This window comes from Lagopus leucura, unplaced genomic scaffold (genome assembly GCF_019238085.1).
Source record: "Lagopus leucura isolate 7727_CA_CO unplaced genomic scaffold, USGS_WTPT01 Super-Scaffold_100002, whole genome shotgun sequence".
Lineage (NCBI taxonomy): Eukaryota > Metazoa > Chordata > Aves > Galliformes > Phasianidae > Lagopus > Lagopus leucura.
In genome coordinates, this window is record NW_024962263.1 from 45,339,883 (window position 1) to 45,358,753 (window position 18,871).

General features: G+C 39.7%; 1 protein-coding gene and 1 long non-coding RNA gene across 4 annotated transcripts in view; one reads left to right on the plus strand and one right to left on the minus strand.

The window, feature by feature from the left end:
• MIB1 (MIB E3 ubiquitin protein ligase 1) overlaps window positions 1-18,871 on the plus strand; it is a 72,243-nt gene that overhangs the window by 29,804 nt on the left and 23,568 nt on the right. For all 3 annotated transcript variants that reach the window (XM_042870045.1, XM_042870046.1, XM_042870047.1), the window contains exons 11-12: window positions 1,184-1,381; window positions 3,847-3,998. In XM_042870045.1, the coding sequence (XP_042725979.1) occupies window positions 1,184-1,381; window positions 3,847-3,998 (350 nt within the window). The remainder of the gene's footprint in view (window positions 1-1,183; window positions 1,382-3,846; window positions 3,999-18,871) is intronic.
• Window positions 690-13,058, minus strand: LOC122179279. Its single transcript, XR_006178623.1, has 3 exons — window positions 12,512-13,058; window positions 11,037-11,277; window positions 690-5,668 (listed from the first exon to the last, which is right to left on the minus strand). It is a non-coding gene; the product is annotated as an uncharacterized LOC122179279 (long non-coding RNA).

Genomic DNA, 18,871 nt, shown 5'->3' on the forward strand with positions numbered 1-18,871 from the left:
ATACTGATTGCTTTTCTTGGACACAGTGTGGCAAAGTGTTGTGTGTTTAGTATAAGATGTGCTGCTTTGTGTTTAAAAGCTAGTTATGCTGTGTTGATATCACTGATGAAATGATAAATTCCTTGGTACTGAAATAATTTTCATATTCACTGGTACACCTTTGCTTTGTAGAAGTCTTCTACTTAAACGGCAAAAATGACAAATTTGATGCAGTAATTTGTTGCTGTGGACTAAAATCTGTGAAACACCTTCATTGTAGAAGCTGTACTTTCACTGCAGTACACACCCTGCATTGTTGTTAACTAGTCTGAGCTGCTTTTCATCTGTACTGTGGGATCCAAGCTGCAGCATTAATCAAATTGTGAACTGATACTTCAGTGGTGTAAGGAAGGATTAGATGCATTGCAGAGGGAGGTCAAAGTGTTATCTATGCAGCTTTGAGATAAGGCATCTTGTGATCATCTGGTGGGGTTGTTAGTGTTCCCATTATCTCAATCAGAAGAAGGTTCTGTTGGTGTTGCCTCCTCTGTGCTTACCTCAGCTTAATTCTGAGTTCAAGTGGCTTCTATTTTGTCAGAAAAAAATTGTTACTGACAGCTTAAGAAGCTGTCTATTATTATTAAATAGTATTATTTATACTATAGTATGTACCTAGAATATGAGAATGAAGTAATGAAACTGAGACAAACTGAATTGAATCAGAATTTTAATGCTGTGAAGCTTCATCGTAGAATCAGAACTTGCATTTAACTTTAGCTTCAATCCCAGATTTCCTTTGGAAAACAATTTATAAACTCAAAGTTAAGATATGATAAGCCCTAATATATATGTAACTTAATCATATGAACAATTCTCTGGTCTTCTTCCATGATTTGGAATTTGGCAGTTCCTGGAGTACAGAATAGGTTGTCCTTAGTTACAGGTGGGTGATGTATTGTGTTTTTGTTTGTTTTTGTTGATGGTGATATAGCATTGAATATCATATATTGTAGAATGCATATTTCTGTACACAGATTCTTCATTCTCTATTATTCCTTTATGGTTTGATCAATTCTTTTATTAGTTTAAATAATCTCAGTTCCATTCAAATATCCCTTTCTTCTTCAAAGAAATTTTCATGGTTCTGTTTAATTTCTTCTTGAAGTGTGAAATATATAGAGTTAAACTATTGTTTCTACCTTAGGATAAAGATGGAGACAGGGCTGTCCATCACGCGGCCTTTGGTGACGAGGGTGCTGTGATTGAGGTTTTGCACCGAGGCAGCGCAGATCTGAACGCTCGCAACAAACGGAGGCAGACTCCACTTCATATTGCTGTCAACAAAGGTCATCTTCAAGTTGTGAAGACTTTACTGGACTTTGGCTGCCATCCTAGTCTCCAGGTAATGCAGACGTTAAATACCTAAAACGTGAATCTATTCTACTTCTAGCATTTCAAGCGTGTGGATGCTGTGTATAGATAATTGAATAATCACGGAAAATAGGATGGAAAGGACCAGACCTTGTGAAGTTCTCTCTTCCATCTTCTACCCTGATGTGACCAGCTGTAATAAAAATGCTGTTATTGATTGGTTTTCTAAAAAGCTTGATAAAGGCACCTGATTTATTCAGGCCGGTTCATGTTAGTTGATATTTTCACAGACTGTAGTTATCTGTGATTGTTAATTTTTTCTCCAGATTCTTTCTCTATCTAATCTGCAGCTGTTTGCAGCTTTGAATTTTTCTTTGGATGTTGATACTGTGGAATGTTTCATTGAAAGAAACCTTTTTTCCCCTAGAATTGACCTATCGTCAATACAACTGTTTAGCCAAATTCTCTTTTAAAGCTCAGACTTTTATCTAAAAGGTCATGATATATGGGGCCTCAAGTTCCATAATTACACAGGCAATTTTATCTGTAATGAATGCGGTGGAAGCTGTGACATATGAGTGGAACCTCCTGTTGAGAAGGTAGAGGAGAAACCTGCTGTCAAACAAGCAAGCATCCATATTCTTCATGAGCTTAATGCAATCTCATGCAGTGCATTAGTAAAACAAGTCAGAAGAGGTTTTCAGTAGAAAGAAAAAGCTGTAATGTCCTGATAAAATCAAGACATGTTAATAACACATCTACCATCTTGCTTTGCCATCATGTCAAAAAGCAGTAAAATTTTCAAAACTGTATATTCGTGTAACAAAAGTAAAGCAAACTTAAAATTAATTAATATATTGATTGTCTGTCTGCTTTTACCTGGCTTTGTGTGTATACTCTTGAGCTTGCTGAGGCTGAGCTGTCAGCCAGCTAGTGTTCATCCATACCCTCCTTAGTATTTGCTGAACTTGGGATAAGTAAAGAATCTTTTGTCTTGAGTTTAGTCAGGGGTGATAATGTGCATCATACAACGATCTGTGGGTAGGCAGAGTGAATATCTCTGACTTGAAATAACAGAAATTCGTTTGGTTTGAAAAATTCAGTAGAATGGTGCTGTGGATCTCTACCTGGAAAATAAAACTGTCATTGAACATAACGAACTTTCAGATCCTGCAGGGCTGAATGCTAATGGGCAAATGTGAGTAGGCAACTGACTTGGTGGATAAGAGCACAGAGTAGTCAGATTGAGTCACGACTGGAATTTAAGTGCCCATCACTCTTCCGCTGAAGCCCATTCTTGGTGTAAACAGAGGCATGTTAATTTGTAAGCAGTAAATTCAGCAAATGCCATCAGTTAGACTAGATAAAAACTGCATAGTTAAATTCTAGCAAACTGGTTCAAGTTTTTCCTTTATTTGACACTTTGTTTGTCAATTTGTGATTCTCATGGTAAAGATTCAAAAGATTTGTTTTCATATTGGACTGTATTGCTAAAATGTTCAGATCCTGTGTTTATCAGTTAGTAGTTGAGTCAGTGACAGAAGTCCTCCTGACTTATATGGTGTTAAAATTTTACTGGAAGCATAAATCTGGAGAGTTTGCTTAGATAGCAGCAAATAAGCATAAATGGATGTGTTTTCTCACTGTTAATCATAGGACATTCCTTTTTAGCCCAACCGTTTGGGTCCTCGAATAAGTAATGTACAAACTACTTTTAGGAATAAGTAGTATTTCCCCTTATTTGGGATATTTGAAGAATAAAATGGCAAGCTAAAAATATAAATGAATTGTCTTCAATTTAATTATGCAATGAAATCAGAGAAATATTTTCATTTTCCTTGTGTAATGTAATCCAGTATGAGCTATAAGGAGTTTAAAAGCTTAATATTGCTTGTGACGTTGGCCTTTGCTTCATGGAAAATGATGTGCTTCAGTTAAAATGACAGATGTGCCTAAATTACTTGGCCTGCATTTTATTTTTTCCTTCTCTTTAAGCTTTTATTTCCTATCATCTTTTTGGCATTATCTTTTACGTGGTTAATTACTAACCACGTAGATTACTAATTTGCCATCATCACTCAGAATTCCCTTCCTTCTCCTGCCTGGCTAATCTCTGTTGTGGTGTTCTTGTTGCTGACCTTCTGTTACTCAGAAATGTTAATTTGGGCATCTCATTAATCCACGTGTGAGATACAGAAGCTGATATCTACACCAGTATCTCCAGTGTTGTCACATGCAACGCATGCTTAAACTCTGGTTTGGAGTTTTGGTAGCTGGGTAATCATAGAAAACTGGGAGCCCAGGGAGGGATTACCTACTCGAGTGTTTCCAAAACCAGAACAAGAGCAGAAGCACCATGCTCTGAACTCTACAGTATAGCCACACTTCTAGAAACGAAGACCTGTTTTGTGTAGTCAGTTTTTCCTAGTGATATTTACATGTTACTTCTTAATGTGGATGCATACAGAAACTGATGCAAGCTGTTTCTGGTTTCAGGATTCTGAAGGTGACACTCCACTCCATGATGCAATAAGTAAAAAGCGTGATGACATCCTGGCTGTACTGTTAGAAGCTGGTGCAGATGTTACTATCACCAACAACAATGGCTTTAATGCTCTTCACCATGCTGCACTAAGAGGAAACCCAAGGTAAAGATTTGTTTTTAAAAAATATTTTCTCATTTGTGAAAGACAAGTGCATAGAAATGTGGAATTGTGGTATTCTTTTAAAAGGTCCTTGAGCCTGTATATAGTTGTTTCTTAAATTTTGATAATGCTTAGATAGGAGTTGTTTCTAATAGTAGAGTAGGCCACAATTAGAATGAAATCACTAATCTGCTGCATTCAGTGCTGTGTTGAGGCAACTCTGGATCTCTGTAGAAGTCTGTAAAAGTTTGCAAACAGGCTTTTACAAGTGAGAAGTTAAGTAGGATCTTGTAAAAATGCTTCTGTTCTTCTTGAATGTTGGAACTGGGGAAGGGATTTGAGATTTTTAGAAACACTTGAGTAATTTCTAAAGATACTGTGTGGTTATAAAGTGATAGGATTGTTGGGTTCAATCCCCTTTGGTAAAAGAAACATGATTTTGTTTCCTCAAAAGCATGTGTAGAAGGAATTTCTTCTTTATGTAACAGGTTATTCTGAAGAAGTTAAATTTAAGGCATAATTTGTTTTGTGCCAGTTGGCATACTGTGCATCTGTGTTGAATCCTCAGTTAAGATAGTTTGCAGAAAAAATGATTGTAGAACTTTGTGGGAGAACTTGCTGGTTGCTTATTATGTTATGGATAATGTGATTTTCTTGAAGGCTGTTATAATAACAGGACTTGGGTGATATTGCATGGCGGAGAATTTTCTTTGCATGAAGAAAGAAATGTATATGCTTGTTTACTGCTTAATTTTTCTGCTTTTCAGTTGAATGAAGCTAGATGAATAAGGATGTTATTTATAAGGATGTTATGTATATTGTGTGTGGGAATAACGTGGGTGAGTGTCTTAGCATACAGCTATCGAGGCTGATGGTCAGAAAGTAAATATGAGTGTTTACGTATGTAAAATGAATGGAATCACATAGTTGAAAGTTGTGGTTGTGAGTGTTGATAGGAACAATAACTGTATTTACAGCTTTCTACAGTGCCTGAAATAGGTCTGTAAGAGAACGTTTTGAGGATGTTGTGAAGGGAGTGTATTTTTGGCATTCAAAGACAGTTGTTTCACAAATGGGTAACTTATTTAACATGAACTCTCCATGTTTACATTAACAGCGTTAACCAGGAATACTGTGTGCGGTCTCCAGTTACCTGGGTTGGATTCTTTTTAACTTCTGTGTTACTTTCCTTAGGCTCTTGTCACAGTTGGTTTGCATGAAAAACTATCTCAATATGAAATGCAAGGAAAATGTATGGAAAAAGAGTTCTTCCTAGGGGTACTGAAGATTTTTCTGTGGGTGAATATGAACAAGATTTTTCTTTGACAGAGAGATCAAAATTGGAATTTAGACTAGTTTGGTTTGACAGCTGGTAGAACGTGAGGCATCATACAGTTTTTTTTCCCTGAATCCTTTCTTCCTTATGAAAGTTTTTACTTCAAGAATAAAAAATATTTCCAGTATTAGTGATTTGAACCTTGTGTAGGTTTCCCTGTGTGTTTTGACCAGTATCTGAAAAGGTTTGCTGTATAAAGCAGTTAGGTATCTACTTTCTGGTTGCAGCTGTGCTTGAGTACCTCTGAAGCAGGTAGACAGAGAGAATCTTTTTTTTCCTACTATGGAAGTTGGTAGGTTTGTTTTTCTTCACAGAATTAGGCATTTTGCACATCGACCTGGGAAGAATTAATGGAAATAAAAAGATTTCAGAAAGAGTTCTTTTGTGCCACTTCTTCCACACATCCTCTCCCAGCCCCAATCATAATTATTTGATTGATTTGAGAGTTGAGTTCTGCTTTCATTTACTCTTAAATGTCATTTATTTCATTATGTTGATCTGTAGTTCTGCCACTGGCCTCTCTCCAGATGAAAGCAGATTTTTTTATATTAGTAACTAGTTCTTTCTAATCTGATATAGAACAATAGATACTACTAATCTGTTAAATGCACTGAGTACAAAATATTTAAAGTACTGTTAAAAATAATACTCTGAATTTTACCTTTTAGCTGTTAAGGATCACAATACATTCTGCTTGAAGCCTTACTTAAGCACTTACTTGTATTTCCTATCTAAGCTTTCTAAGCTGGAGTTTGCGTGGCTTGAGGCTATGGTGCCATATATGGAATAGACTGCACTAGACTCCCCTTAAGGTCAAATATATAAATATATAAATAATTATTATATGAATGTTTTGTTTTCATTTAAAGTACTGTGAACCTTTAAGCTCGGCAGACTTTGTCTCCTCAGCATTAATGAGATTTTTCAGAATAAAATTTGCTTATACTGTACAGATCAGTTCTGTTTACCACATTTTTCAACTTCTGGTTATGTTTGATCTATTCATGTACCTGAGTTTTTCATCTGAAGATGAGACCGTGTGGGTGTATGATATATCCATTGCCCCAGTTAGATGGAGATTTGCATTGTATCTTGTGAAGAGAGCTATTCACACTGCAGTCAGCATCCTAAATGGAGGCTGCTTTTGGAGCTGACTTCTCTTGGCACACGTACTACTAGTTCCTCAGACCATTCTTTGGTAACTGAGGAACTATTCTTTAGGTTAAAAAAAATATTGGAATAAGATGCAGCTTTTACACGGCTCTTTGATAGCAAGCGGCTTGTCATGTCTGTGTTATAAACTAGCAAATAGAAAATAGTATTTCAAAATGGAATTGCAATTTCCCCCCCTAGTTGTTATATTATTTTTCATAGATCTGTCCTAGAATGTGCAGATGGTTTGAACTGGTTGGTAATGGAGTTTAACTGACGTGTTCTGTGAGAGTTAGGATTTCAGCTGTTCTTAGTATCTCAGGAATTTGTGGTGTTTGGTCATGTAAGTCCTCAAAGAGACAAGGTCTGGAATAATCAAAGAGTTGTAAAATTATTTTCTGAAATTGGAAGCAAAGATTGCTTTTACTTATTTGCTCTTCAGACAAGCTGAATGCTTCAAAATAAAAAAAATTAAAAGCATGCTCTTCAAACTGTTTACTGTTACGTATTAAGTCAGAAAATGCTTTGAAAGAAGACTTTTGTTCAGATTGGTGTTAAGGGGGAATATAATCTCCATGGGCAGACCTATAATTAGATAGCCTGTAGCTGCTGAGGTCAGTGACAACTTTATCTTTAAATAGTAAATAATATGCCCAGATAGCATACAAGGCAGCCAATACAGTTTCTGCCCGGGGTGTTGCTTCCCTTGTGCAATTTGCTGTATTTTTATTTTTTTTTTAAAGGATAGAAGGGGGCGAAGGAAAGTGAGGGATAACAGAGGTGTCCAGAAAGTAGATGTGCTACTGCAAATACTGTTCATTCTGTATCTTCTTCTGGGGGGATCAGTTCTGTTAAAAGTGCAGCAGACTTGAGGAAAAATACAGGAGACAATCAGTCATTGGAAAATGTGTTTATTTCGCTGTTTGCCTATCTTCAAAAATGTTTTAAGGTCAGTTTGCAATGAATATATACGAATATATACAACCATTAGCTGTTTATTTACAGGTACAACCTTGAGATTTTTGAACTATGGAATTCACTGTACTTCTTGTTACCTTCTATCTTCTAAGTGCCTGGAAAAAATCAGCCCTCTCTGCAAAATTATTCTGGCTTATCGTCTAGCTTTAAATATATAAAAAATCCTGTAGTGATCAATGCATAGCTACAGCTGGTTGAAGGGGACCAAATCCATTGAAGAGGTGATTTGGTTCCATTTTACCAGCTTTAGCAAAGCATTGGAGTGCAGGAAGGTTATAATTTAATAACATATTTTTAAGACCATTTAGCATATGCGGACTGTTCACAAAGAATGTGTGGCTTCCTCCTGAGCTGTGTTTTGTTTCTAGTCATTGCAAATTTAAATTCTTTAATTTTGAAGCGGCAAAATGGAAAGATATGTGCCAGTGAGGCCTCATACGTACAGGGTTGTATTTTCCTTGCCTAATTCTTTGAGTCTCAGCTCAAATTCTAGTTGCAGTGTAAACTGTTCTTGATCTGAAATAATGAAATTCTAGGGTAGTGACCACAAACAGCGTGCTTTCAGGTTGTACTCATGTAGAGTTCCTTTGCCTCTCAATGTTGAGCATTACTGGAGAGAAGGTTTCATTTTGCCACCTCCCTACCCCCTTGGTTTTCTGGCAGGTTACCCTTTGCAGCTGCTTTAGTGCTGTACTTGCTTAGCACAAGTGTAAATGTCAAGCGCTTTCAATTCCATCACTATATCTCTGGTTAGTATTAACTTTTTAGGAATGATTACATAATATAGCAAGACAGATTTTTTTTTTCCTACTTGATTGTATATGTAAGTGTTATATATCAGGTAAAATGCAGTTTAAAAAAATGAAAGATCTGGGATTTAATGTTTGTTTTTTTTTTTTTTAATTCTCCTAAACCAAGCCTCCTTTAACATGTGCATATGCTAACCTAGCTTTTTATATGCTGTGTGCTGAATTCAGTGGTGGTTTTTTTCTTTTTTTAAAGTGAGCTTTGACTGCAGTGGGAAATAGTAGACAAAAATTAGTTGGAGCCATTCACTAATAATGACTGCATCAAGTACAGTCTGCATCTGTTTGCTGCACGGTCTGATACTGGTGAGAAGATTTATGTAAATATATTCCCAACACCATGCATGCTAATAGAAACATAGCAGGTGTGTCACTTGGACTTCAGCATTAAAGATGGTTATAAAATTAGTTTCTATTTTTACCAGTTATACAGGAACTGTTTTACAGATACAGCTGCTCAAGTGCGCTTTTGGATGGTAATACAGTTGCATGTACTGGCCATATCGGGACAAAAAACGGCCATGGAAAAAAAGCCGTGTAGCATTTGATAATGTCAGCATCTGTTATCCCTGTCAGTCACACAGTTGAAATGTTTGAGTTACAACTGTGTCAGCAGATGCCCAAAGTTCAACGTGTGCTCAGTTAAAAACCGAACAGCTGATCTAAGTGATGGATGTGACATTTCAGAGTGACTGGATATGTATTCTTAGAGCTACGCTAACATGAACTAGCAGGAAGCAGTGTCAATGTGTAATTTTAACTTCTGTGTCACTCAGAACTGTCATTTTGTTTCGGAACAGCGCTGCAGTGTTACACAAAGCAGAGGAGAAAGAAGGTGGTATGATGACTTGTTATCAAAACCTCTGTAAATACATTTGAGATGTTAAAAAGTTTGAGTACACAGTGGAGACCAAATCAATTAGCACGGAGGACAGGAACTCTTCAGTAGAACAACTGGATGCTTAGCAATTAACCTCTCTGTAAAGCTGGTGGTAATACCAGATTACTTCTGTGAGCGTGATCAAGTTCAGTAGCATCACTCTGAGATTAGCCACTATGGTTTGATTGTTTCCCACTATAAAGTAGATTTGAATTTGGATTTAGAGATGCCATTTTCTTTGTGTCACAATATCTGCTTATAAGAGAAATGGCTTTTTAAAAAATGTTAAGCATTTTACTTTAGCAAATGATTCTGATAAGAGAACCATTCTTCCTTCTTTCTTCTGTGGTTCTTTCTACTGTGCGTTACTCTTTAGTTTCAAGCAATAAAAATAGCAGGCTATGTATAATAGCTATTTGAGTATTATTTGAGTATTTTAAAAATAAGGTTCTCAATCTAAAATTGGTATGTTGCTTTTTGTTGCTGTTGTTGTTGTTTTTTTTTTTTCCCAGACATTTTAGTAAGCACATAGATAGAGTTAGAATTTTTAAACTGGGACAAATGTGCCTGCTTCTCATGAATGTATCAGCTAACTGCTCTTAGAAGGCTGCTTTATGAATAGAATTGCTGTACCGGTGAGCTGAGAGTATTCCTCTGATTTTTTTCCCTATTCCTGAATTTAGTGTTGAGCCTCTTAACTTAGGGACGGTATGCATTCGCATATTTTAATTAATCCTGCTTTTAGAACTTAAACTGTTGTGGGATGTTTTTCCAGAGCAGGTCTCAAAATTTTCAAGGTGTTATAAAATGTTTGCATGGCCAATTTTCTTAAATCCAGATTTAAAGTAAATGTGGTTAATTTGAAAATGATATGTAAGGTAACTTAGGTAAGTGTTATTTGCCATTTGTGTTTCCCTTTAGGAATCTGTCAATAGTTTTAATCTGCTGACTAGCAACTGGGGCCTAGAAATCTCTGTATTGTCACTTTCTGTGCATAAACCAGACACAGCAGTTTGTACTGAAGAGCTCAGTGAGCATAGTAAATGCTGATTTGGAGAAAATTCTAACTTAAATGCTATATGCTAAACGGCAGATGTCATTGTACTTAATGTACTTCTGTAAATCCTTTTCTCTAAATCACAGCCTTAATTTCTCATCTGTTTCTGCTTATGTCCTGGTTGCGGTTTGTAAGTTGTTAAATAATCTGTGGTAGATGCAAGTTTAAAAGGTGTCATTGTGAGTGTACAGGACTTGCTGAGATTAGTAAAACAATGGCTTGGTTAAATGAGATATGTTTTGGTAATTGGGCTTTTAAAGTTTGTTTAGGTTCTATTGTATGAGGTGTACTGTAATCATAACTTTTGCTGGTCTGAATTAGCATGTTGAACTGTTAGTTCCCAGCCTCGTTGTGGGTTTTGTGTTTACAGCTGATGTTAAGTTTGTAATCCAAGAAAAACTTTCTCAACCCACGTATATAGTCCCTTAACTTAATGCTTTGTGAGTTGTTACTAGTAAGTATGTGTTATTTAGGCAGTACCAGCTGACCCTTAGCCAGTTAACTTGTCACTTGAATGTCACTCAAATGTGGGGAAGCACGCTCTTCCCAACAGCTGTTAGTTTCCTCTTACTGGTCGTTCTGTGCCTGCCAAAAATACATACTTCTTTACATTCCATAGCATTGTATGTTCATATGGGTACATAAAGAAGTATGTGCTCTGAGCAGGTACTTGTAGAGTTGCTCAAATGAACCTGAAAAGGACTTTGCTGCTTACTGGTTCTTTCATTAAGTAAAATTCAGGGCTGAGATTTCTTTGGGAGAACAATGTTACAATTAACTGATGATAGAAACCCATCTACTCAATCTAACTGAATTCAATGATGCAATTTACCTGTGCAGTGGCTTAAAGCCAGTTATAGCTCACTGCTCTGACGGCACTGACAAGAGAAGTGCTTATTCAGGCTTCTGCAGCTGCTTGCTGTTCTGAGCAACCAGGGTTGAACGGAGACTTGAATCACTGGTAATTTTGCAGGATGTGTTCTTGGGATTCGGAGTTGTATTCCACTGCGAAAGTGCCAGCTTTCTCTGAGGTCTTCAGGAATACTTCCTCTTGTGTTTCTTCATGTAGGATCCTGGAGGGAACCACAAGCTCATCCAATACAGCAGTTAGAAACTTCCTTACCCTCCCCAGCTCCACCTTCCTGCTTCATACACCCAGTGTTCTGCAAACTCATTGCAGGTTTCTGCTGTAGCTGAGAGTAGTCTTAAAAAGTGGATGTGCGTATGCCACAGTGGTCCTGCTTATCGCAGGCATAATGGCATGGAGTTCAGCAAACAACCTCTAACTGCTGTGACAGGGTTTGGATTGTCAGGCCCAAGGTCACATGTGGCAGCTAATTCCTATTCAACACTTCTACAGAACAGGGTTGCTTTTTTTTTTTTCCTAAATTGGCACTCACCTGCTTCAGTCAAAATGCTGTTCACGCTTTAAATGTTATGAAATTTTAAAAAGCCCAACAACCCCAGCCAAACTGTTTGAGCAGACTCCACTAGGTCTGGAAGTTAAACATTAGGTGTGTTGGAGGGGTTTGGCTCCACAGAGTTGTCAGACACCGCTTGGGGCTGCTTAAATTTGGTTCAGAGGTTCACTGGGGTTACTGTGAGGAGTAAGCTTTCTTTTTCCAGCGTTAGAAGGTAAATGGTGTGACAGTATATGTACTAGTGGTAAGGCAAGCCGAGAGCAGAGGTAGTATGGATTTCTGCAGTTCATGGCAGAGCCCTAGTGCAGCTGGCAGAGAGCAAATCAGCGTGTGGCAGAAGCCGGCACAGCGCTGAGAGCAGCAATGCAGCAGCATCCTAGTGCTGTAAGTAGGTTGATCCCTCGTGCAGCCGAGCTACAGCACCTCTGTGCTCTGCGTAGCTTCAGAGCTCTGCCCAGCCGTGCTGGTGGCTTTTTGTGTGGCTGGTAGTCCTTTACTTGTGGTTTGCATAGGAAAACAGGAATGTATCAGTGAAACTAATGCTGTTTGCTGAGCAGTTAATGGCATTGCGGTATCTGAGTTGATCTTCGCTAGCAAGAATTCTGCCAGACAAGTTGGGCTTTCTTGCTAGGAATTTTGGATTCGTGTTGGCCTGTTCTTTACACCTCCAATGCATGATACTCCACCACCCTCAAACCAAGCTGCTCCTCGAGCAGAGGGATTAATCACAACTTTAAAAAAAAAAAAAAAAAAAAAAAGGGAAAAAAAAAAAAAGAAAACCAACAACAACCAAAAAAACCCCATCTAGTAAATAAGTCACACATGCAGAAAGTCATAGGCATCCTTAAACGTGCAGAACACGGCAGGCGGTGTGGCGGTGCGTTACCTGAGCTCAGGGTCATGCAGGCTGGCAGAGGTGCGGCCAGGGCCCAGCAGCTGCCATCTCACCCGCCAGCTCGCCGGGCCGGGCCTGCAGGGTGCGGAGAGGTGCGGGGCCGGTGGCACCTGCTGCCTGCGGTGGGGTGGTGGTGGTGGTGGAGAGGTGGTACCTCACGGCTGCTGGGCTGGGAGCTAAGAGTCCAAGGATGGGTGCTGGCAAGCCATGAGAAGGTGGGCTATGATGAGAGTAATCACAGGCAAAAAGGAGGGGGGGAAGGGGGGAAAAAAAAAAGCCCCAAAAGAAAATCAGCTCCCTCCCCCCCAAAAAAGTTGGGAGTCTCTTCAGAAAAATTAAAAATAAATAAATAAATGAAGGCAGCGATCGTCTCCCCCCCTCCCGCAGTGGTGGTTCCTTCTGGCTCCCGCGGCCGAGCCCCGCATCCTCCCGTGCCCGAGCTGCGCTCCCGGGGCGCGCCGCCGCAGCTCCGCGCTGCCGGAGCCCTCCTTCCTTCCTTCCTTCTTCCTTCCGTCCGCAGAGGTCAGCACCCCGCCGCCCGCACTGCCGCTCGCGGGCCACAGCCCCGCCGCCGGGCTTTATAGGCGGCTAAGCATTTGAAACACGCACAGCCGGGCCGCCCGGCTCCCCCGCGCCTCGCTCTTCCCTGACCATATTTAGTCAACCCTCGCAAAAAATAGCCTCCCAGCTGCCGATTGTCGATCCGGGCGCTCTCCCGCGCTCCGCCTATCGATTGAGCGGCCTGCGGGTCCGCTGCGCCCGGGGAGTTCCGCGCCTGGGGAGATCCGCGCTCCCAGCCCCGCCCGAGGGCGGCCGGACCCCGAGTGCGGCGGCAGGAGGGGGCCGGTCCGGGGGGTGGGAGCCGGGAGGAGGCACAGAGGGCAGCGAATTCCTGTGATTCGGTGCTGCGGGTGTTCGGTAGTCCTGCGGTGATCCGTGCTAAACTAGGTAACGGCTTTTGAAAAATAAATGGAAGTGTGAGGTGGGTGCTGCTGTTCTGTGGAGAGGGATCTAAGGGAAAGGAAGAAAAGGTAGCAACCCAACCCTGAACAGCACACTCCGTCAGTCTGATTTTTGTGTGTACAGAACTGGCCTCTAACTGTACCAGTGCAACGCATGCAGAATAGAAAAGTGTATTCATCTCTGTATGAATATCTGCAATGTTATTCTCTGAAGTGAATAAAGTAACTGACATATATGACAGAATACAGAGCCCTAATATTTCAAGATTTTATTGTTTGTACAGCAGCCTTTACATTCCTTGGGAGCAAGAGTGAAAGTGCTGAAGAGTTTCTTACTCTAAAGCTAACCATCTCTGTGAACGCTGACGTAGTGTGTCGTTACTCATCCATGTAAGCTCAGCACCTTGAGGTGGGTGATGAGTGGCAGAGCCCTGCAAGGATGCTCCTGGATCATGGTTCACTCATTTCCTCCCCTTTTTGTGCAGTCTTTGTCCCCCATCTGTGGGCACCCACTTGTCCCATAGTTCCTGTTGCAGAAGAGCTCTCTGGTAGAAGTTGCATTTGTTTCCCATTGACTTAATAGTTGTGCTTTGAAGACTAAATTGATGCTCTACTAATGCAGAGCATATTTTTGTGATCCCTGAGTATTACATACCTTACTGCTCCTTTAGTTTCATGCTCCTTTCAGTTTCATGAACGGAAATTCTCAAGTACTGACAACTGATTGACAATACTGAAAAATGAAAGAAGGAAGCAGCCTCCTTGCTTAAACACATGCTAACTAAGCAATCTGATGGATATGAAATGCTGAACTCTGTTTGTGTGGTGCTCAGTAGGGCCGCTCCCAGGTGCTGCTCCACGTGTCACTTGTTCTGGGGTTGCTTCTTTCCCACTCTGAGCACAGCTGTCCGTGAGCTGCTGTGAGCCGGAGCAGCGGGCTGCCTGGCCTGGAGCTGCGTGCTGACGTGCGCTGCAGATCATAGCGCAGCCAAAAATAGTGCTGTCCTGCTCCTGTGTTACTTCTTGCACTGTGTTGGTACAAATACTTCTTTTGGCTCCCAGTGAGCAGGATCAGAGTAGTAATCTGCATGAGAAATAATCATACAGAACGAGGTCATTCTTTGTAGGTGCTTTGGTGGGAACTACTTTTATTTTTGAACAAATGTGGTCAGAGGACAAGATTGGGATAAGTAAAATGTAGTCTTGCTGCTTTTGTATTTTAATGTATATGCAAATATATACTTTAAAAGATGACTTTGCAATTGCAGCTGTCTTAAAATTGTTTAATTAAGTGTTGTAGATATAAGAGGAAGTATGTGAACAGGTTTGGCTGATGAGCAGGGCTGGGAAGGAGCGAAGGAATGAGTGTGTGGGTGGGGGAGCAACATTTTAAGACACAGTTTAATGTGAATTATCATGCGTGAGGAAGATGTTGTCACACTGTAACACTGGAAAGCTTACCTGAGGGAGGAGAATGGCAGGAGAGTAGAGGAACTTGTACTGTGCACTGAATCATTATTACAACCCCTATAGATGAGGTTTCCTGATCAGTTTGATCTGAACTAAGGCTTTGCTCCTGGGAAGGGCAGTGTGCCCTCCCTACAGCTCCAGATCCAGTACTTCCTTGTTCCTACTGCTCACAGTGGCTCTGAAGTTGCAGTGTAACCTGGTTGAGCTCACTGATCTGAGTGAAAGTGAGTATACCTAGTCTGGCAGTTGTTTCAGTGACTGCTTATGCAGCCAACATAATGCTTGCATTGGCAGAGTAGGGGAAAGTGGGACAGTGTCTTTTGATAGCAACTTAACCTAAATGTGCTTAAGCAGACGTGTAAGCTCTTTTTTTACTTCAACATATGTATCTATTCTCTACCAAAACAAACACAAAGCAACCAACCTTCCCCTTTATTATGCTGCATGCAATCAGATTGCAGTTGGTAACAGAGAATCTCCTGTGTAGTTTTTCTTTAAACAGGATAGAAGGATGGGTTTGCAGTAAAGAATGTTAAACCTCAAATCTTTTCTATGCAGCAGTGTACTAGTTTCATCTTCCTTGTAAATACTTTTTACCTTGTAGGTTTTACAAATAAAGCCATTACTATATGCAGTGTTCTAAGGTAGTGCTCACAAAATCATAGAACCACAGAACGTCCCAACTTGGAAGGGACCCACAAGGATTATGGAGTCCAATTCCTGGCTCTGCATAGGACCACCCAAAATTCAAACTGTGTCTGAAAGTGTTGTGAGCAGCTGTAAAAATTCTGTAAGAAGAAATACACAAGGAAAAAAATTATGTATGTAGATCAATAATGAATACTATACTGTATTGATCATTGGTCATGACACTGGTGACTGCTTTGTCAGAAAATTCATGCTGTTGAGTTTGTGTTCTGATACACTTCATTATTTAAATATGTGTATGTTAAGCCATGATTCCAGACTCTCTGAATAAAAATGATAATAATAAAAAAGCACCACTCAAAAAGCATATTTGAATGGCAAGGTCAAATTAAAGCTGTAAAAGAATATAAAGGGGTGTTTCTTGTACCAAGTCACCAACAACCACTGGAGCCTAGATGATGATCATTGTATTGGGTGGATAAGTCGGACCAGAAGGTGGCAGCTCCAGAGAAAACGTGAGTTGTGGTGGGCTTTGTAAGTTACCATGCCCCAACAATTGAGCTGGGGAAGCAGAACACATCTTCATTTCTGCCCATGCTTAGACTTTCTCCTTCCTGTTTTCACAGAGCAGGTGTTTAGCTTCTGTGAAAGATGAACACCCTTCATCCACTTCATGCTTTGCAGAAAATTTAATCTAAAAGCTTCAGCAAAGTTTTTTCTAGAAAATTTCAAACTGAGTTTGCATGAGATTATCCAACTGAAAAAGGCCTAAGATCATTATCAGCTTCCTGCTAATCTGCCAGTCATAGAGTGGCTTGGCTGGGGGGGGACCTTAGAGAACATCTACTTCCAACTCCCCTACTGTAGCCTAGCTAATGACAAAGCTTTTCTGTCACAAAACAAACAAAAATAGTAGTTAGCATAGCAGTGGCACGAATTTGGTGTTTTAATAAGGCTTTTAAATGTTTGTCAGTAATCTTTGAAGCTATTCAATTAACTGTATAATCTGTAACAGCTGAATAAACTGCAGATGATTATAGTCTGAAGCTGATTTTGTAGTTACTCTTAGATTTGCTGATTTCTTAATCTTTTGAATACAATTACAGTGAAAGCAGTCTGTACTCTGTTTTAATGTATGGAAAAGGAAAGCAGGTTTTCAGGACCATGTTGATGTTATGATCCTGAAAACAGAATAGTGTGATTCAGCTTCCTCATTAATACTTTATGTGGATTGGTGAATTAGGATTTGCTATGTAATTGGCATGCAACATTAATTCACTGAGATGACTTTTTATGGTACAGTACATGCTAGTTTCGGTGAGTGCTGTTCTGAATGATAGCCACTTAGCCAAGTTGTCAAAATTTTGGCAGCAGCTCTAGAAAATTCTGATAAATAGAACAGCAGTAGCAGGAAAGCCTGCAACGTGAAGAGCAGAGTTTTGTGCACTGCAAGAAGCTGCCTCTCTGCTTGTGGGGATGGAGCCTGCAGCCACTGAACTTCTTACTTAAAAGAGTTCTCCATTTGTGGCGTATTAATATCTTGCTAATTTCTAAGGTGTCATGTCCATGAATCCGTGCTTCCATCCTGCTTCCTATTAACTTGGTGCAGTCTGGATCAAAGAGAAGTATGTGGTCTCTAACTTCCTAGGCAGAAGAAACTGAACATTAATTACTCTCACTCAAATGGCTTACTGGGAGAAGTAATATACATGTCTATTATACGCAGAAATTGTTTGCTTTATTGGTCCTGTTGGGTTTTTTTCAGTTTTGTAAAAGTATACAGATGAGCTGTCTGGTAAGCTTTGCGTAAAAGTAAGGTATGGTTGTAACCCTTGGTTGTTCAGTAGTTGAACTTTAGAAGAAAATCTCAATGGCCTTTAACAGCAAACTAAGTAGGAAAAAAATTGAAAGCAGAACTGGTAAGGTTTGTGCACTTGCCAATATTGGGATGAGTGAATTTTTTAATATCATACATGATACTACATCTGTCAATTTTTAAATTTTCTCTCATAGATGGGTGTTAAAGAAATAATAATAGTATTTCTGAGGTGTACTCACTCCGTGGTGCATCTGTTTATGTGAATGTGCTTTAAATACTGTTTTGTTGAAATCTGTTGAGCTGGCAATTCCTTATTTTATTGCAGAAGACAAGGACATAAAATACAGTCTGAGTTGGTTAGGGTTATTCCCTGCTCAGTGACCAGAACTTTGGAAATAAGCCAACTATATTTAAAGAGCAGCTTGTCTGGGTGTTGTGCCTTACCACGGCATTCCTGAAGGTGTAGTTGCAGTTGTGAGAATTTCTTCACCTTGTTTTTCTTCTTAGTCCTCTGTTGTCCCACCTTTTATAGGTCACTCTCAGTAGTCACGTTACCTCTTTCTTCCCATCATAAGGAATTTTCATGTTATTTATGTTGTGCTTTTCAGGTGACCCACAGTAGGTACTCCAGAGCTTTGTGGCTTGTTGAAGCACTGAGTCTTTCAGTAGAGAATGAAGAGAGTACAGGCTGTGATTCCTTGTGGATAAAGCAGAGGACTGGGCTTCTGTTCCTCTTGGCCTCACATGCTCCTGAGGCATGCTCTGTATCAGCTTGACTTTCTGAAGAGCTGATGGTGTGCCCAGGCACGCTGTGCAGTTGTCAGCTAGGTGTGACACGAACCACAGTGCTCTGGGCTTGCTCCCTCTGGGACAGCCAGAAACTGTTGACATGTTTCTAACTCGTGGTGTGTTTATATCTGGGATTTGGATAGGCATCATTTCATTGCAAAATAAATAATATTTACAGTGCAACTAACATCCCTGTACTTTTCTACATTTCATAATGTTTTGGTATCTCCTGTCTTAATAAATTAAGTACTTAGCTTTTGAAACACCTATGTAAGCGAATCTTTCAAAGGATAGTGGTTTTTTTTTTCCTCAAATATTGAAGAAATGTATGTATACAAATATTTTTTACTGAAATTTTTTAACTCAAATATTTTTTTGATAACATATGACAGAACTGTAGACAGTGAGATGAACAGAAGCCAAGAGTGTATAATGTACAATCTGTTAAGTGCTGTGGTCTCATTTTGCTGTTACAAGTGATGTGAACATCGAGGCAGTGAGAAGCTTAGCCAGGTAAATAAGGTCATTTTGAGAGGTGGAATGTTTTAATGTGCTTACTTCTAAAAAGCTGTGATTCTGCTGGAAGCTGAGGTGACTCACTGACTGCAAAATAAATTCAGTTCCCAGGGAAGAGATTGGGCCTACTGTACAGAGCGCTGCCCA